This window comes from Drosophila erecta, unplaced genomic scaffold, assembly GCF_003286155.1.
Source record: "Drosophila erecta strain 14021-0224.00,06,07 unplaced genomic scaffold, DereRS2 tig00000307-arrow-arrow-pilon, whole genome shotgun sequence".
NCBI classification, from domain to species: Eukaryota; Metazoa; Arthropoda; class Insecta; order Diptera; family Drosophilidae; genus Drosophila; species Drosophila erecta.
This window is the reverse complement of record NW_020825221.1, coordinates 378,996-395,589: the sequence shown is the minus strand read 5'-3', so window position 1 is coordinate 395,589 and position 16,594 is coordinate 378,996. Positions and strand designations below refer to the sequence as shown.

Sequence of the window (16,594 nt, the reverse complement as noted above, 5' to 3'; positions counted from 1 at the left end):
CCTTAGACGCTATCCCCGATAAAATCCATAGTTATAAGAATAATGAAATTTTAAAATTAGTTTCACACTGGGCATCATACTAAAAATTACTTTTCTACTAAAACACATAAAATATCACTTGTTTTAAATTTTTTTTTTTGTTTCGAAGCAAAAACAAAACTTTTAAATGTTTTCGTATAAGGAGTACTGTACAAAAATGTTACTTACCTCAGGATTAAACGATGGACGAAAATGCTTGTGCAGTTCAATTATAATGCGAAGACTTACTAAAACATTTTCTTCGTTATCAGTTTTAAGTATTTTAAGCATCATTGTTATTATTGTCTTTACATGTTGCCTTAAACTTTCTGTTATAGGCAATCGATGAATCATCTCTAAAATCAGCTTACGGATCTGAAATTAAAAAAGAAAGATTATGACATAACTTTTGTTTAATGTTTAATTTAAATTATTTTCGATGTGAAGCAACCCATTTTTTCAGACTATGTAGCAATGGAATGCTCCGATTGAATACAAGGTGCGTGCCATAGTTTGAAAAAAAGACTGAACAAATGGTTTTATCGTCAAAATGAATTATTTTATTCAAAACAACATGCTTTAATACTGCTTTTTGCACGGTCCAAAAGCATGTCGAACGCGTGTTTTAGATCGTTGCCCGGTGTGGCCGCCACTATGCCTTTGAAAGCCTTTTGATTGGCCTCCACGTCTGCATAACGCTGTCCTTTCATCGGCAAATGCATTTTTTCGAAGACGCAGAAGTCGCACGGTGCCATATCACTTTGCCATATCGGTGCTATATCACTTTATCACGGTGCCAAACGCTTAAAACTTCAATGTAGAATACCGCATTAAGGTTTTGGCCGGGTGGAACAAATACTTTGTGGACAATACCCTTGAAATCTTAAAAAAAAAATCAGCAATGATTTTATCTGATTTTTATGAATTCACGCACAGTTTCTATGGAATTTTCGGTGAGCACGGATTTAGGTAGGCCCACATCGTAATTTATGTCCTCACGACCACTTGAAAACTTTGAAACCACTCGTGCACTCGGAATTGGCAATCATTGCCATAAACTTGTTTCATCAATTGAAACTTTTCGGTAAAAGTTTTACCAATTTTAAAACAAAATTTAATGTTGGCTCTTTTTCGAAGCACATTTTCGCACTGATGACAAATCATATTGACACTTAAAAAACAATATATTCAGTTCCAATAGATGAAATGTCATGGAAGTCGGTAAACGATGACAGATTCTAACGCACTAGTAGACATATAGATTTCTACACTAAAGGACGTTAGATTCAAAAAAGTTCATGTTTACACCTTGTAATCAATATCAGTAGTAGTACCAAACGATTTTTTCGTGAAGCTCTAGAGCTGGCTTCAGGCTTGAATTTTTCTTCAAGAGCCAGAGAGAGAGCCCCCTAGAGCCAGCTGCTCTCTTGTACGCATACAGCGACAGCCGATCATTGTATATGTGCACATGTATGCTCATAATATATATTGTAAATTTGACAAAATATGCCCTTTTGGAATTTCAAAAAAAATGGTGGAAAAAATAATATAAACACGTTGGTTGAATCATTGATTTTAAATTTTGTGCTCAGAACGAAAGTAATTTTTTTTAATCTTTATTTTTTAAAATTCATATATAAGTATATTTCACAATGAGGAACAAAAATATTTTTTTATTATATCTTTATATTAACTAAAAATAATTAACTTCATTTTTGGCGCTTGGAAAAAATAATAGAAACAAAACTCTTAAAACTTAGAAAAACTTCATTTTTATGAATTATCTTATAAAAATAGTTTTAATATTAATATTTAGTGGTATTTACTTTTTTTTTTGGCGCAAATTTCGGGGTTTGGCATACCACAGGATTTTTTTTGGATATTCGAATCGAAAGGTCGTCGAACTTTTGGGATGTGGATCGCTCCCTGGCCCGTTTCTTCTTCGTATCTTTATAATGAATCGCGGAAAACCCATTTTTTTCAGAACAATGCATTAGTTCAGCAATTTCCCTTATTGTTTTTCCTTCGTTTTTTATTTTTTGTATAATTTCTCGTTCTACAGCTGAACAGTGCACTCCACGCCCCATTCTGAATATAAAAGCCGAAACTAACCATTTTTTTTTACAAAATCACTTATCATGAGCTAAACATACCTAAAAGTATTTAATATATTGATTTTCTTACAAAATTAACATGGGAAAACTCAAACAAATCGCAGAAACGTAGTTTGTTTCTACTATTTTTTCCAGCTCAAACACGTGACCACTTCAAATATCGCTATGTACCGCAAATAACAACAGCGAAATCAACTCAAAAAGAAGAGCACAATAAAGTACCGTTATGAGTGTGCTAACGGTTTATCCACACACACTTCGTACATAATTAGTAATTTTGTTTTACATGCAGGAGCGATTCTTGTTTCTATTATTTTTTCTAACACTGTATATTATTTGTACTCGATTGCCACCAAGTAAAAAACTGTAATTTTGCATTGCCTTAACATGATAATTATTTAAATAAATCATAGAAATAGTAATAGGTGAAGAAAAGTACATAATAATACCTAATTAATTTCATAAATTACTTTATACTAGAAAATATGTCGTTAGAGTATGCAGCTCGCGAGGTGGAAAATATATGTGAAGTTAGTGAATCTTAGGTGCGCTGGTTCTGCCTCAAGAATAAAGTTTTTTAACTATTTAGTATATTTATTAGTACAAATTACTAGTATACAAGTAAAAAAAATATGCATATTTATGTAAATGACCAATTTTCAGTATTTGAAATGCAAATATTATTTTGTTGAATTTTTTGTATATTCTAATTTGATATTTTTAAAAACCTCGCAATTTTGGGTGGGTAAAAAGGCGCGCCAAATGTATTTTTTTTCTTTTAGTTCCTTTTTATCCGTTTGCTCAAAGCTGAGAAATACATACATAGAGCCTACCGTTTGCTACTATTTTTCCTAATTTTAATAATAGAAGTTTATATGTAATGTTCAGTTGTAAACGGTAGCTAATTCGAGCGGCGATTTTATTATAGCTTCTTATTATTATAATTATTAAAATAACTTCTTAAAAAAATAATAGTCAAACATTAATTTTTAAATAATAATTAAATTTTTAAATTAAATTTTAAATAATAGATCATATTACAACTAAATTGACCAAAAAAATGGTAAAATATACTCGCACAAGCAAGTGAATTCTATTTTTAGATTTTGATGATCTCAATTTTACGCGAACGGGGAGAGAGCAATTATTGCCGCCACCAAAAAAGTGGCTGCATAGTGCGAAGCCAATGTATGGCCGTTACCCATCTTATTATTCTAGTGGATTTGGTAATAGGGTATACTAGATTCGTTGAAAAGTATGTAACAGAAGGAAACGTTTCCAACCTTATAAGGTATATAATATATAAATATATATTCTTGATCACCGTATGTACATACGCCGTCATCTCAAGAACTACAAAAGCTAGAATGTTAAGTCTAAGCATGCAGCTTCTAGAGACATAGACGCAGCGCAAGTTTATTTCCAAATGTTTCCCCGCCACTCTAACGCCCACAAACCGCACAAAACTGTCACGGCCAAACTTTTGAAAAAAATGTGATATTTTTTGTGCTACATACTTTTCAACGAATCTGGTATACAAGATTTTTTTTACTTAATTTACTTACTATTTCTATTTCATGGGAAATTTAAATTCGTATAAATTTTTCGGCAGTGGATATTATAAATGGGGTGATAAATTCAAAAAGTACACTAAAGTCAGATTATTAGAGAAGCAATTTGAGCACTTATTATGTGCTAGTCGTGTGATAACCCAAACATCATGTTTATATCGTCCTTAAGAACCTCAACACACAACAACATGTGCCAAAGCAAAGGGGACTTATCTAATAAGTAATTATCTAAAATCGACTTTATCGACTTTTCCAATTGGTATTTTATAAGTATCCATTCCATTTTTCGTTCCATTTTCGTATCCATTCCTCTTTGTTCGTTTTCCGAGTATTTCTATGGCAGCTATATAATATTCATTTTAAATTTCATGACACAAAAGAAGATCATAGTTAAATACGCAACCAATTTATCAAACAGCTAGGCAGTAGGAGCATTCAGAACAACACCAACTAACAACCTAATCATCGAATTCCAAGAACAGGCTCAGGTTTGGAGACCCCAGCCTTACCAATGCCCACTCCCCCTCCCTAGCATATGCCATCTTTGCAAAAATCACCACTTAAACGTTAAACTAATTAACTGTTCTTCCCCCTTTCACAACAGTTGCTTTCAGTCAAGCACTTGCTAACCCAATGGACGTTCTCAGTTAACTCATAGTTAAGTTACTCGTAGAGTAAAAGGGTACACTAGATTCGTTGAAAAGAATGTAAAGTATTCTTGATCAGGATCAAAAGCCGAGTCGATCTGGCCATGACCATATATCCGTCCGTATGAAAGTCGAGATCTCAGGAACTATAAAAGGTAGAATGTTGAGATTAGGCATGCAGATTTCAGAGACATAGATGCAGCGTAAGTTTGTTAAATAATATTGCCACGCCCACACTTAAAAAACTTTTAAATGTTTTTTTTTTCACAATTCGAGTTGCCCGAATTACTAGATCCTTGAAAAAATCCGGACATGCCCGGTCACATGGGGGCCGTCAGTCCACTATCGTACAATACGGAAATGCTTTTCTCACATTTGACCAACTGCATGTTGTTGCACACAGAAGTAATAGTAATAGCAAAAACAAGGAAAATGAAATCGTAAACAATCTTGTTCCATTTAAGATTTCGTGTCACAGAATTTATTTGACGAGAAATTTGTACAACATACATAAGAAACGAGTCGCCCAAATACAACGCTTCCACAGGCAAACAATAATATTTGTTAACCCGCATAACCAATTGCTTTGTGAGTGCAATTAAATAATATCCTTGTGCTTGATGTAACTTTATGTTAAGTCCAAACGAATAAGTATACAAGTTGGGTGTCATACTTATTATAACTAATAAGATGATAATACATAAGTATACAAGTTGGCTGTCATACTTATTATAACTAATAACATGATAATACATATAAGATACTGATACTACTAATACTGGCATGGCGTCGGTAAAGCTATTCTCATGGCATAGGAAATTGGCACCAATGTCCAATTAAAATATGAAGATACTTTAAGCCATTCTATTTCTTGTTCACGAATTTTATGGCCATACATTCTCGGCGCCACTAAAAAAATTGCCTCATAAATTGAAATTTAGTCTTTGCTAAATTGAGCACTAAGAGCACTTTAGTTTGCGACCTTTTTTTTTACGATCCTAATTCTTCTTTTTTATTGTATCAGTATGTTAATGTAATCTGCCAATTATGTTGCTGAAAGTAACAAAAAAAAACAATTTGTATTAAATAAGAAAAGAATAAAGTGCATAACTTCATTTGAAACTGTGTTCTTCAGTTTTAACCGATTGTGTCTGGGACAGTTATGGGGCAACCGATCGACAAGCAATTTTAACCTGAGAGCTAAATATCTACAAACATATTAATAATATATACATACACGCTTATGTATGTACATATATGTACATATGTATGAATGCATAAGTTGTGATTATTTGAAAGTACACATGTAAACAAATAACATTGTCAAATTTGCATTTTGAAAGTTAATGTCGAAATTCAGTCATTACAAACATTTTAATCCTGTAGAAAGCTGAATTGTAAAACTTACGTGCTGCATTGTATTTTCTTGAATAAACTGAGGTTCACCATCTTGAAGTATACGCATAAATATTTTTAAAGAATTTTCTAAGAAAGATGGATATGCTGGACTTTGCATTATCATTTCAAAGTGTTCACTTAGTTCTTGTGTAGCTTTCAGCTTAAGTTCGTCTTTAGAAGAGGAATCATTTAGAATATTTAGATAATTCCGGAAGGTATTCACCGGCACATTTTCGACTAGCGACATTGTAGAACGTTAACACTTTCAACCACTAAACCGCGCTAAGCAAAAAGGAATGTGCGGCATTTCAATGTTAAATTCGGATTTAAGTCTATCGGATTTGTTAGCACTTTAATAAAACGCTTCCACAGAGCTGCATCACATATTACGGGTCTTAAAAATTAGATATTCCATGTTCCATTCCTTTGCAATTCAGTATAAATGAGTTTAAAATAAATTCGTGAATATGATTCGTAAAGTGATTATTCTAAAACATGATTTTGATTTTTTTTCAAGGAACAAGCATGTAGGAATTTTGCTGTCTTTTTGGAGGCATAAGATTCTACAAAATGAATTCTTTGCGACCCAAATTTCACTTTAACGCTTCTGTAAAAATTCACTGAAAGGCATCTAGATAGCAATCTAAGATATTTTTATTACGTAATTATAATTCTGTAATCGTGCTTAAGGGATGTTTTACGATTTGTTGCAAAATAAACTATCCAGAATATATTTAAGTTAAGTGCATCTAAATGCGTTTTCTAGTTACTTTAGGATGTAAGTCAAATAAATACTAAGAAACGCTCTTAAGTTTAAAACCAATTACTTTTTTATATTATTTAACTGTAATAATTCTTGATCTGCATTTATTTACATATTGGTAATATCGGTATATAGGAAATTTAATACATATAAAACTACACATATGCTAAAAGGAAAAAGACAAAAATGTGTACATTTTTTAGTACTTTTCTGGGTAAAAGTAACAGAAATACGGATATAAGTCAGAAGTTCTCAACAGAGTTAAATTGACATTTAAGGTACCATATAAAGTAAAATATTCTTGATCAGTATCAACCTCTAAATTGATACAGCCATGTCGGTCGCTCGCTTCGTACATTTCTACGGAATTAAGCCTCCAAGCAAAACAAGCTTTAGCAAAAGTTTTCTCTATTGTCAGTTTTATTAAGATCAGAACGCGCTGGATTGGATCACAATAACATATAATATCATTAAATACATACATATATTCTATATGGCTAGGTACTAATTCAGAATACACCAGTTTTTTTTTATGTATAATATATGTATGTATAAAAATAATATGTATGATTAAATTGGACGACTATATTATATTATATAGCGCCATAGGAATTCTCGGAAAACGAATAAAGAGACTATGAAAAAAAATTCAATCTCTGCTGTTTTCGATCATAGTATGTTTTTTTTTGGGCACATACCACACACTTTTAACAATTTATGATTTGGGTTCAAAATGGAATGGATACTCAAAAGAGTGTAATTGGAAAAGTCGAAAAATTATTTCAAAATATTAGAAAATACATTATAAATTACTTTATTTTACTTTACTTTTTATTATGATTTTTTAACTGTTCTTGTTCGCTATAACCAATCTTTATTAAATAATATATATCAATACTGCAATAGGATATATGGTTTTAATAGACAGTATGAAACTAAGTGTTCTTTTGTATATTAAATCAGTATTTCCAAAAGGTCACATCTGAATAAATTGTAGTAGAATATTAAAATAAATATTTTATTTGTCAATAATCTCGTATGTTACTTTGTAGTATAACAATTTTTTATGGGGCTAAGTGAAAAAATAATCTATTTGGAATTCTTTTATGCAATTAGGAAAGACCGAATTAATGCATTGATAACTAATTCCCTGCATTGTGTGAAATTGAAAAATAAAGGTATTTGATTATGTGCACAAATTTTTGATGTGGTAACTGACAATTCATATTCAAAAAAATCATTAAATTGTAGATTGTGAAAATCGTTTTGCTTAGATCTTCGCATCAATGGCTTGTCTTAAGCACTTTCCACCATATTTTTTTTCATTGATATCAATAATATCCGATATCCGGAAGAACCCGGAAATGGTGGTTCAGACTATCATTCCTGAAATTATTGCGTTTCAATCCAATTTTCCATGAAAATATAATATAAATTAAGTTATTTGTAGTTGGTCAGGGGACGGCTCCCCGCTGCAGACACTGTACTTTGAGCGTAGTCCACAGGTAGTGGGAGGTCGTTCCTCGCTCCAGTTGGAGATCGCTAAGAACGCTTAGCCGACTGGCTGTAGTTCCTATGTAGGAAGATTATGTTGGAAGGGGAACTACCCTTCTTAACTGCTGGCCTAGAGACACAGTCAGATTTCAAAATGATAAAAGATATTTAACGGCTGTTGCCGGAGTAGCTAGCTCTTTAATAATCGAGGTCCCGCTTATAACTGAAACTTAAATTATTACAAAAAAGACTCGCAGCGGCCACGCAAATATGCAGTGTTTTGCCAGCTGCGCACGAGCATCCGGCCCAATGCTGGGTCAGCACGCCGGTATTATGTTTCATGCACTGAGCCAACTATTCTAGAACGTTATCTCGTGTTAACTACTCCCGCTTCAAGACTAAGGCCGCCCTCGGCCACACCCAATTCAGCTATCATTTCATTGATTTGAATCGCGGATCACCGTGCTCCGATGAAGCGTAGACAGACAACACCGACACAAATCACTACGCAACCAACCGCTGCTGTGATTAAAATTATGCGATGCGACTTGTTACTATTCATCTCATTTCCAAACTCCCTAATTAACTCCAAGTTACGTTCACTTAGTCGATGAAGGTAGGGGAGGCTCATAACTTCTCTGCTGGCGGTGATATTTAGAGATGGGGAGCTCGCGACCTCTGGTGCTCGAATCTGGGCCATGTCGTGGTTTATAAAGGTGGTGTCGTTTACCAGGACACGCTCGTTGAAGGTGATGAGGTTGGTACCGTGCAAGTGGACTTCGGCCCCGTTGTCCACTGTGACCCTGGCTGGGCGGTCATTGATAATGATAATGCCCTCATCCACATAGGTAAGCGTGTTTAGGTCACTCGGCTGTGACTCGCAGTGTGTGTCAACGCACCTGCGTGTAATTCTCTGGCGCATGAGCTTTCTGTTGAGAGCCGGCAAAAGGTAGCCCCCGGCGTTGGGATGCAGTTTTTAATTGTGTGTACTTCTCCGCCGCATTTTGCTACCATGTTGTCGCTGATTCTGAGCGTGACTCCCTTGCGGGTGACCGGGAAAATTGTGACCTTACAGGCTAATTTGATTTTAGGAAATTTAATGATAAAGTGTATTATGTTATCGGACTGTAATACTTTCACGGACGATGCGGACATAAGATCCCCTATGGGGGTATCTGTGAGCTCTTTCTGGCAGACCGATTTTAAGTCTGCGTGGTCTAGTATGTTTGGACTAACAATATTGTTTTTTACCAGTGTTACAGCCAGCATTACATTTTGCATCTCCATCAACATCATTCTATTCCTAGCCAGCAGCGTCTCATATAAATAGCCTGCGTCAATTTGCATATTTTTATGTGTTCGTAAAATTTGATTTACTGCTGTTGTTAACTGGTTGATTCGATTCTGAATTTTCGTATTAATTTTAATCTGCCTAGTGTTTGTCTGAGTCAGCTGCCACTCCGTGAACCTGACCTGTTATAAATCTTCGGCATCGGGCGTCCCCGCTACTACCTTTAGCATTTAGCCCAGAAAGTCTAGGCTCCTTGCGATCCTGTGGTGGACTCTTAAGGAATCCAGCGTGTCTCGCAGATGCGAGTTGTCGACCTCCAGCAACTTCCTCATATGTGACTGTGGAAACAATTCACTCATGCTACCAGCTTCCTCTATCACTCGCACATACTCTGAAAGGTTTGCCGAGTGCGTCACATACGCATGTTTTTCCAACACTAGTATGTCTCCATCGATGATGGGAATATACTTTGCTCGTGAATAGTCAGTGATGTGCGCTGACACCGCTGACAGTGAGAGAAGGATAAAAATCCCGCACCTGTGGAAATTTAACTTTTATTCCCATTTTCTTATCCGCTGAGGTTTTATAGCATCACCAATTAAATTTAGGTTAAACTAAAAAAACTTGCCTTTGGCAATAAACTTAATATATACTAAATTGAAGCTTGGCAAACGGCTGCTAAAAGGTAGGAATAATAAAAAACTTAAAAAAAATGCCAAACGGCGGATAAAAAGTAGGATAATAATAATGAAAAAATTTAAAAACGCGTGAAAGAGTCACTTTAAATTGTCCTTGTGGACCACCCTCCCTTCAATGAGGACCGTGGTCCCCAGGTCTGCTTGCACTGTTTTTTCCTCACATAGGGACGTGAGTTTATTACCGAGCCTTCTATTGCTTTTAACAAAGACTTTTTCTCCCTCCTCGAAGACTCTATGACTCCTCAGTGCGTCCTGGGCCTTTTTAAATTTTTTCCGCAATCTGATTTTGAGAGTTATCTGCGTGTTTTCGTATCGCATCAACTGGTCTTTTATCTATTACGGAACGGACAGATTTGTTATACCTGGTAGCGGCCAACAATATTAATTCAACAGTATCATCTATGGCCTTGTCGATTTTGAGGCATCTGGCGAGCTCTAGCAGTGTGCTAGAAAGAGCTGTGAAAGACTACTTGCTCGTTTGATACACTGTGAAGGGGCGGCGCATTAACGACGCCAAAATGGTTGTCAAGCATTGTCGTGATCGTGTGCGATTTCAACGTAGGTTCGTTGTTGCAGTAGATCATTTTGTAACAGGGCCGGTTTTAAATCCTCGATGGTTCTTGACGGCACATGTTGTACAACGGCAAATTTTGAAAACTTGTCAATACACTTGAGGAAATATTTTTTATCTGTCGAGAAAATTTTTATATGTAGCATTTCTCCCGTACGAGAAGGGATCGATGATTCGCCAATCTCCTGTTTTTTTGGGTGCCTATCGTACTTGATCACTGCGCACGTTCTGCAATTTTGAACGATTTCGTTGGCAAGTTTGGCCATTTTCGGGAAGTAGTACTCTGTGAGTACTTGCTTCTTGGCCCGATCGGTGGGCCCTATTGTGCTCAGCTAACACGATCTTTTCCTCGACTCCAAAAATATCTGTAACACGATTTTTGCAGTGCCAGAATTTTGTTGCCGGGAATCTCCGAACTACACCCCTAGTTCCTAGTGTCTGCAAGGTCATTAAGCAAGGACTCTTTGCCGGTGAAGTTAATCGCAAGCCGTTTCTTGTTCTTGAACAGAACGAACGAGCGTTTTAAAGGAAAACGGTGTCAATAAGGAACTTCATTGGTATCCCCGCTACTCTTCGTCTGAAGACGCGTAGCAGGGATTTTCCCCTAAAAAATTAATGACGTCAGAATCAAACTCGTGAATGGCGTCGTCATTTATCTGTGATTCCGCTCTGGCGGCGTTATATGCTCCTGCCTTCTCTTCCGCCATTTAATGCAATTAATTTTCTGCTGCTTCTTTATAGCGCCTGTACGCTCAGAGGTGGCTGGCCTTCTGCTGTGGAAGACATGTGCATGGGTCGGCTGCAGAATCCTAGAAAACGAAGGGTCTACCTCCATAGGTTCTACCGTGCCATTGTTTTTGTATGGCTTAGCATTGCGCGGGTCGGTGTGCACCTGCGCCTTATGCTGCTTGGTAAAATATGGATTTTTGGCATTACTGGGCTAGTCATACTGGTGGTCGCATCTATCAAGCTGCCTACCCTGAATTTTTGCACCCGGTTTACGCTCTTTGTCTTCTTGACTTCTTGCGAAATTGGCTGCAAAAACATACCTCTCATGGTTAGCTTCCACTTCTTGTGCCAATGCAAGAGCTGACGGCATGTACCTTGGCCTAGCCGCGAAAAGCACGTCAGTCGAGTTGCGTTTGAGCCCGAAACGAAGATGCGCAAAGCGTCGTCTCGGAACTTTTCGCACAATATCTTTGCCGTCGACGGCTCGTGAGTCATGTGAACTTTATTTGTGAGTAAGGTGAGCTTTTTTTTTTTTCTCTACCTCATCATAGTATTGCAGCAGGGTCATGTTTCCCTGCCTCAGGGTACTCATGTCTTGCTCGATTCATGTTATCGGTCGTTTATCACAGTACGTGAAATCAAGGCGATTTATAATCGCATCTAAATTAAGCACGGTGCCAAACGAGGACAATACATTATCGGCCGCGCCCCTAATCTTATTTCTAATAATGGTCACCGCTTCGTAATGTCGCGATGTGCCGTTGTAATTCTTAATAATTAATTATACGCAGCTATCGCCGCGTGCCGCCATGAAACGTATGAGTCCTGACATCCTGTAAATTCTGGTAGGTATTTAACCGTGTCAAAGGTTGCGCTACATTGGGTATTATCAGTAATGTCTATGGGCTCGTAAGCCCTTATTTCGGGGGCCACAGTTTCACGAAGTTCATTTTGTATTAGCTGATTTTAAGCCGCCGCCTCTGCTATGGCGATACAACCGCCTGAATTACATTTCTGATTTGCTCCGGGTCTATTGACATTGTTTGAGAATTCGCGGTTACACGTTTACGAGAGAGAGCTAGATTTTCAATATCGGAATCTGAGTCGCTGGATATTGGTGTGCTATTTTTATATGTCGAGAATGCGGGCTTCATGCGCGGTTTAATTTGCCTGCGCTTGTAATAGCTGTCTGCGTGGATAGGCAAACGAATAACAACCAAAAATAAAAGCTACAGTGAACAGCAAACACAAGCGCTGCTGCAAAAATTAATTATTTAATTTTCACTCAGATAAAACTTGCTGTATTATGAGGCCGCGTATTTTTTTTTGGTATTGACCGGCCATTTAGTAAACTTGCTGGAGAATTATTTGATCTTAACTAAAATAATTCAAAAATTTCTGGCTGTAACGTTGACGTTTAATTGTGATTTTTTGTGATACCTATAAGTATATTTCATCTTAATAATTTTAATTTTGCAGACTTAAAATATATCAGGCGTAAATTCCCACTCACATGCTTTTCACCGTGTAGTAATTGATTTATTGATGACTGTGGTGGTGGTGGTCGAACCACTAGTTGAGCGCCAATTAAGTTATTTGTAGCGGGTCAGGGGACGCCGAAGAGCGTAGTCCACAGGTAGAGGGAGATCGTTTCTCGCTCCAGTTGGAGATATCTAAGAACGCTTAGCCGGCTGGCTGTAGTTCCTATGTTGGAATAGGAAGATTATGTTGGAAGGGGAACTACCCTTCTTAACTGCTGGCCTAGAGACACAGTCAGATTTCAAAATGATTAAAGATATTTAACGGCTGTTGCCGGAGAAGCTAGCTCTTTAATAATCGAAGTCCCGCTTATAACTGAAACTTAAATTATTACAAAAAAGACTCGCAGCGGCCACGCAAATATGCATTGTTTTGCCTTTCCAGTGTACGTTGGCTCGTGCTAACTTATATATATGCTATATAATAAAATATATATATAGTGACATATACATAAGTCCCTTAGACTTAAGCACATGCCTACTTATTTACACACACAATTGTAAATCAGCATACCCCATATTACCCTTTATGCACTCAGCCCCTAGATAAGAATAAACTCGTCAGCAGAATACCAGAACCAAGCCCAAGCGGAAAAACCCCAAGTAATACGAATACAGGATGTTATTTAAACAAATCACCCATTGGTACACTAAACATTCTTTGCCTAATTGACAAGTTCCCACGTTCAAAGTTCGGACTCGCAAACTCGAAAACAAAAGTTTTCAATTTCAAATAAACAAAATCTTAAGAATCTAAGAGCTCTTGTATCCAAGAGCAAACGCACTTGAATCCAAGAGAAATGCAGATAACTCCAAAGCTCTCTCCCTAATCCTAAAATCCAAAGTCCATATTTGAAAAGCTCGAACCCGAGGCTTGAACGTTAATCAATCTAGATCAATAAGAAGAGTTCAGTTTAAGACTTAAAATAAGAAGGTCGATGTTCTCCAAAAATAAAGTGTTGTTATTATTCAGTTAATAAAAATTATATTTTTTTGACTTATGGAAATTACCAACATATAATTGGCGCAGTCGGCAGGATCATCATTAAATACGAAGTCCTTTAGTATGGTACTGGTCATTTACAGGATATGCTATACAACTAGCTAACCTGACCAGCGAATTAAAACAGTGATTTCTAAATTAAATGGATCCGCAAAAGAATCTACGTGCGTGTAGATTTCATAATAAAAAAATCCCGTGTGGTCAGATAAACACTGCAAACTAATAAAAAAATCCCGTGCGGTCAGAAACAAAATTCTATACAATTTTTTCTGTGGGTTTAAATAAACCAAATCACAAAAAACTCTGTGCATCAAGAAATCAACAAACAAATTACACTATGGCAGTTCCACAACTTTCCGAAAACCACCTGAATCAACTACTGGGCCAGATCAAAGAACTACACTACTACGATGGCACACCTGGCAAATTATCCGGATTTGTCAACCAGGTCGAGCAACTACTAAACCTATACCCCACCCAAGATGCCAGGCAGGCACACGTAATATATGGAGCAGTAAAACGCCTGATCACGGATTCAGCACTGTCAAGCAAGAGCAACGACATGGATGGAAACCATAGACCATATGTAACCTTAGTGAGACAATTGGAAGAAACAACATACCCTGGTAGCATAAGTAAGTTTATAGAAAAATTAGAATTACAATACTGGAACATTTTTGACAAACTAGAATTAGAAAATGACCCCATAAATAAGCTAAACTACACTGAAATGTTAAAGAGAACAATTAAAACCACTATAGATCGAAAATTGCCAGATAGAATGTACATGTCATTAGCGCGAAAGGTCATTGATACCATTGCTAAATTAAAACAAGCCACGATGGAGTTAGGTCTATACGACGGTAACCCCGAAAATCAATATTTTAATAAATTAGACAGGCATAAGCAGAAGAACAGAGGAAATATGAATCAAAGATACTTTAACAGCAGACATAATAATTATGGCACTCACTACGCCGTAACAAATGAAAATAAAAACATGCAAGCCCCAAATCAATTTACGACCAATCAAAATCAATACATGACTCGTCCTATACCTCCCGATCATAGGGGAAATTATTATACTTTTAGAAGGGATTTAAATCAAGGCAGACAAAACAATCCTCTCAATTTTCAACCTTCAACTTCAAACGTGAACAGTAATAGGCCGATAAAAAGACAACGAGAAAGTCAGAGTCAGAGTAAAGTCAGAAAGTCAGAGTAAATTTTCATCAGCCTGCCTCGGAAACTCAAGAAACGCGGGAAAACGAATCAGTCCCCATGTTCTAATAAGTTATCATAACAATCAGTATAAAGGAATGATCGACTCAGGCTCCTCGATCAACATCATAAAAGAAAATTTTGCAAACCTAAAGGAAGAAGAAGAAGATTTGATAGTATATACCATAAAAGGGCCAATAAAAATAAAAAGAAGCATTATAATGAAACCCACTCCAGTATGTCCGTCCGTACAAAAATTCTATGTCGATGTTACGATTTCCTGTAAGGTCGAAAATATCTCGAAGAAACAAAAGCAAAAATTGACTACGGAAAAGAAACAGTAACTCTAGGTTCAAGAACCTACAAATTTAGGAACGAAGAAGAAAAAGTCGAAACCACACCCGCAAAATGCCTTAAACCCAAGCTTAAGCAAAAGGATGCGGTCTCCCATCAGCAAAATGCCTCGCTCCAAAAGTAAACATGCACAATGGACAATGATGAAAGACACTTTGATCCAAAGTCAGTTGACAAAGGTATAGTCAACTTCGCGTTAAATAACGAATTACGCGAATGTAACGAATACAGACTCGAACATTTAAATGTAGAAGAAGTCGAATGTTTAAAGAAGGTCCTATATGAATATAGAGACATTCAGTACAAAGAAGGAGAACATTTTACCTTCACAAGTACCATTAAACATGTTATCCAAACTCAACACGAAGATCCAGTTTACCGAAAACCTTATAAATACCCCCAAAGTGTTGACCAAGAAGTCAACAAACAAATTAATGAAATGATAGAACAAGGTATAATTCGCAAATCGAAGTCGCCTTATTGTTCTCCCATTTGGGTGGTCCCTAAAAAGGCAGACGCCTCTGGGAAACAGAAATTTAGGTTAGTAGTGGATTATAGAAATCTCAACGAAATAACTGTCAACGACAAATTCCACATTCCTAGAATGGATGAGATATTGGATAAACTCGGACGATGCCAATATTTTACAACGATTGATCTAGCCAAAGGTTTTCACCAAATTCAAATGGATAAGAATTCCATCGCGAAAACAGCCTTTTCAACCAAACACGGGCACTATGAATATACACGCATGCCCTTTGGTTTGAAAAATGCCCCTGCAACTTTTCAGAGATGTATGAACTATCTTCTGGAAGATTTGATCTACAAGGACTGCCTAGTATACCTGGACGATATTATAATTTACTCCACTTCATTGGAGGAACACATTCTATCTCTAAGGAAAGTCTTTGGGAAACTCAGGACGCTAACTTAAATTTTAACAACTCCATAAATATGCAACGTAAGAGAAAAATACGTAATAGATTTCTATCTCACCGGAAACCAAATATTTCTATCATGCATAGACATCTATTCGAAATTTGCATCACCCATTGAGGTGAAAAGTAGAGATTGGTTAGAAGCAAAGAGGGCTATAACGAAAATATTTAATGACATGGGAAAACCACAGGAGATAAAAGCGGACAAAGACTCAGCATTCATGTGCATAGCTCTGCAGAATTGGT

At 36.5% G+C, this 16,594-nt stretch overlaps 1 protein-coding gene across 6 annotated transcripts in view; it reads right to left on the bottom strand.

Moving 5' to 3' along the window:
• Positions 1-6,116, bottom strand: part of LOC6541212 (transcription-associated protein 1) — a 111,493-nt gene extending 105,377 nt beyond the window's left edge. Inside the window, exons 1-2 of one of the 6 annotated variants that reach the window (XM_026983530.1) lie at positions 5,759-6,116; positions 208-393 (exon numbers count right to left, since the gene is read on the bottom strand). In XM_026983530.1, coding sequence (XP_026839331.1) covers positions 208-393; positions 5,759-5,995 — 423 coding nt within the window. In that variant the 5' untranslated portion in view covers positions 5,996-6,116. Of the gene's footprint in view, positions 1-207; positions 394-4,022; positions 4,047-5,343; positions 5,404-5,758 lie in introns of those variants that run through there. The other 5 variants (XM_026983529.1, XM_026983531.1, XM_026983532.1 and 2 more) reach the window with 5 other exon arrangements.
• Positions 6,117-16,594: the final 10,478 nt, after the last annotated feature.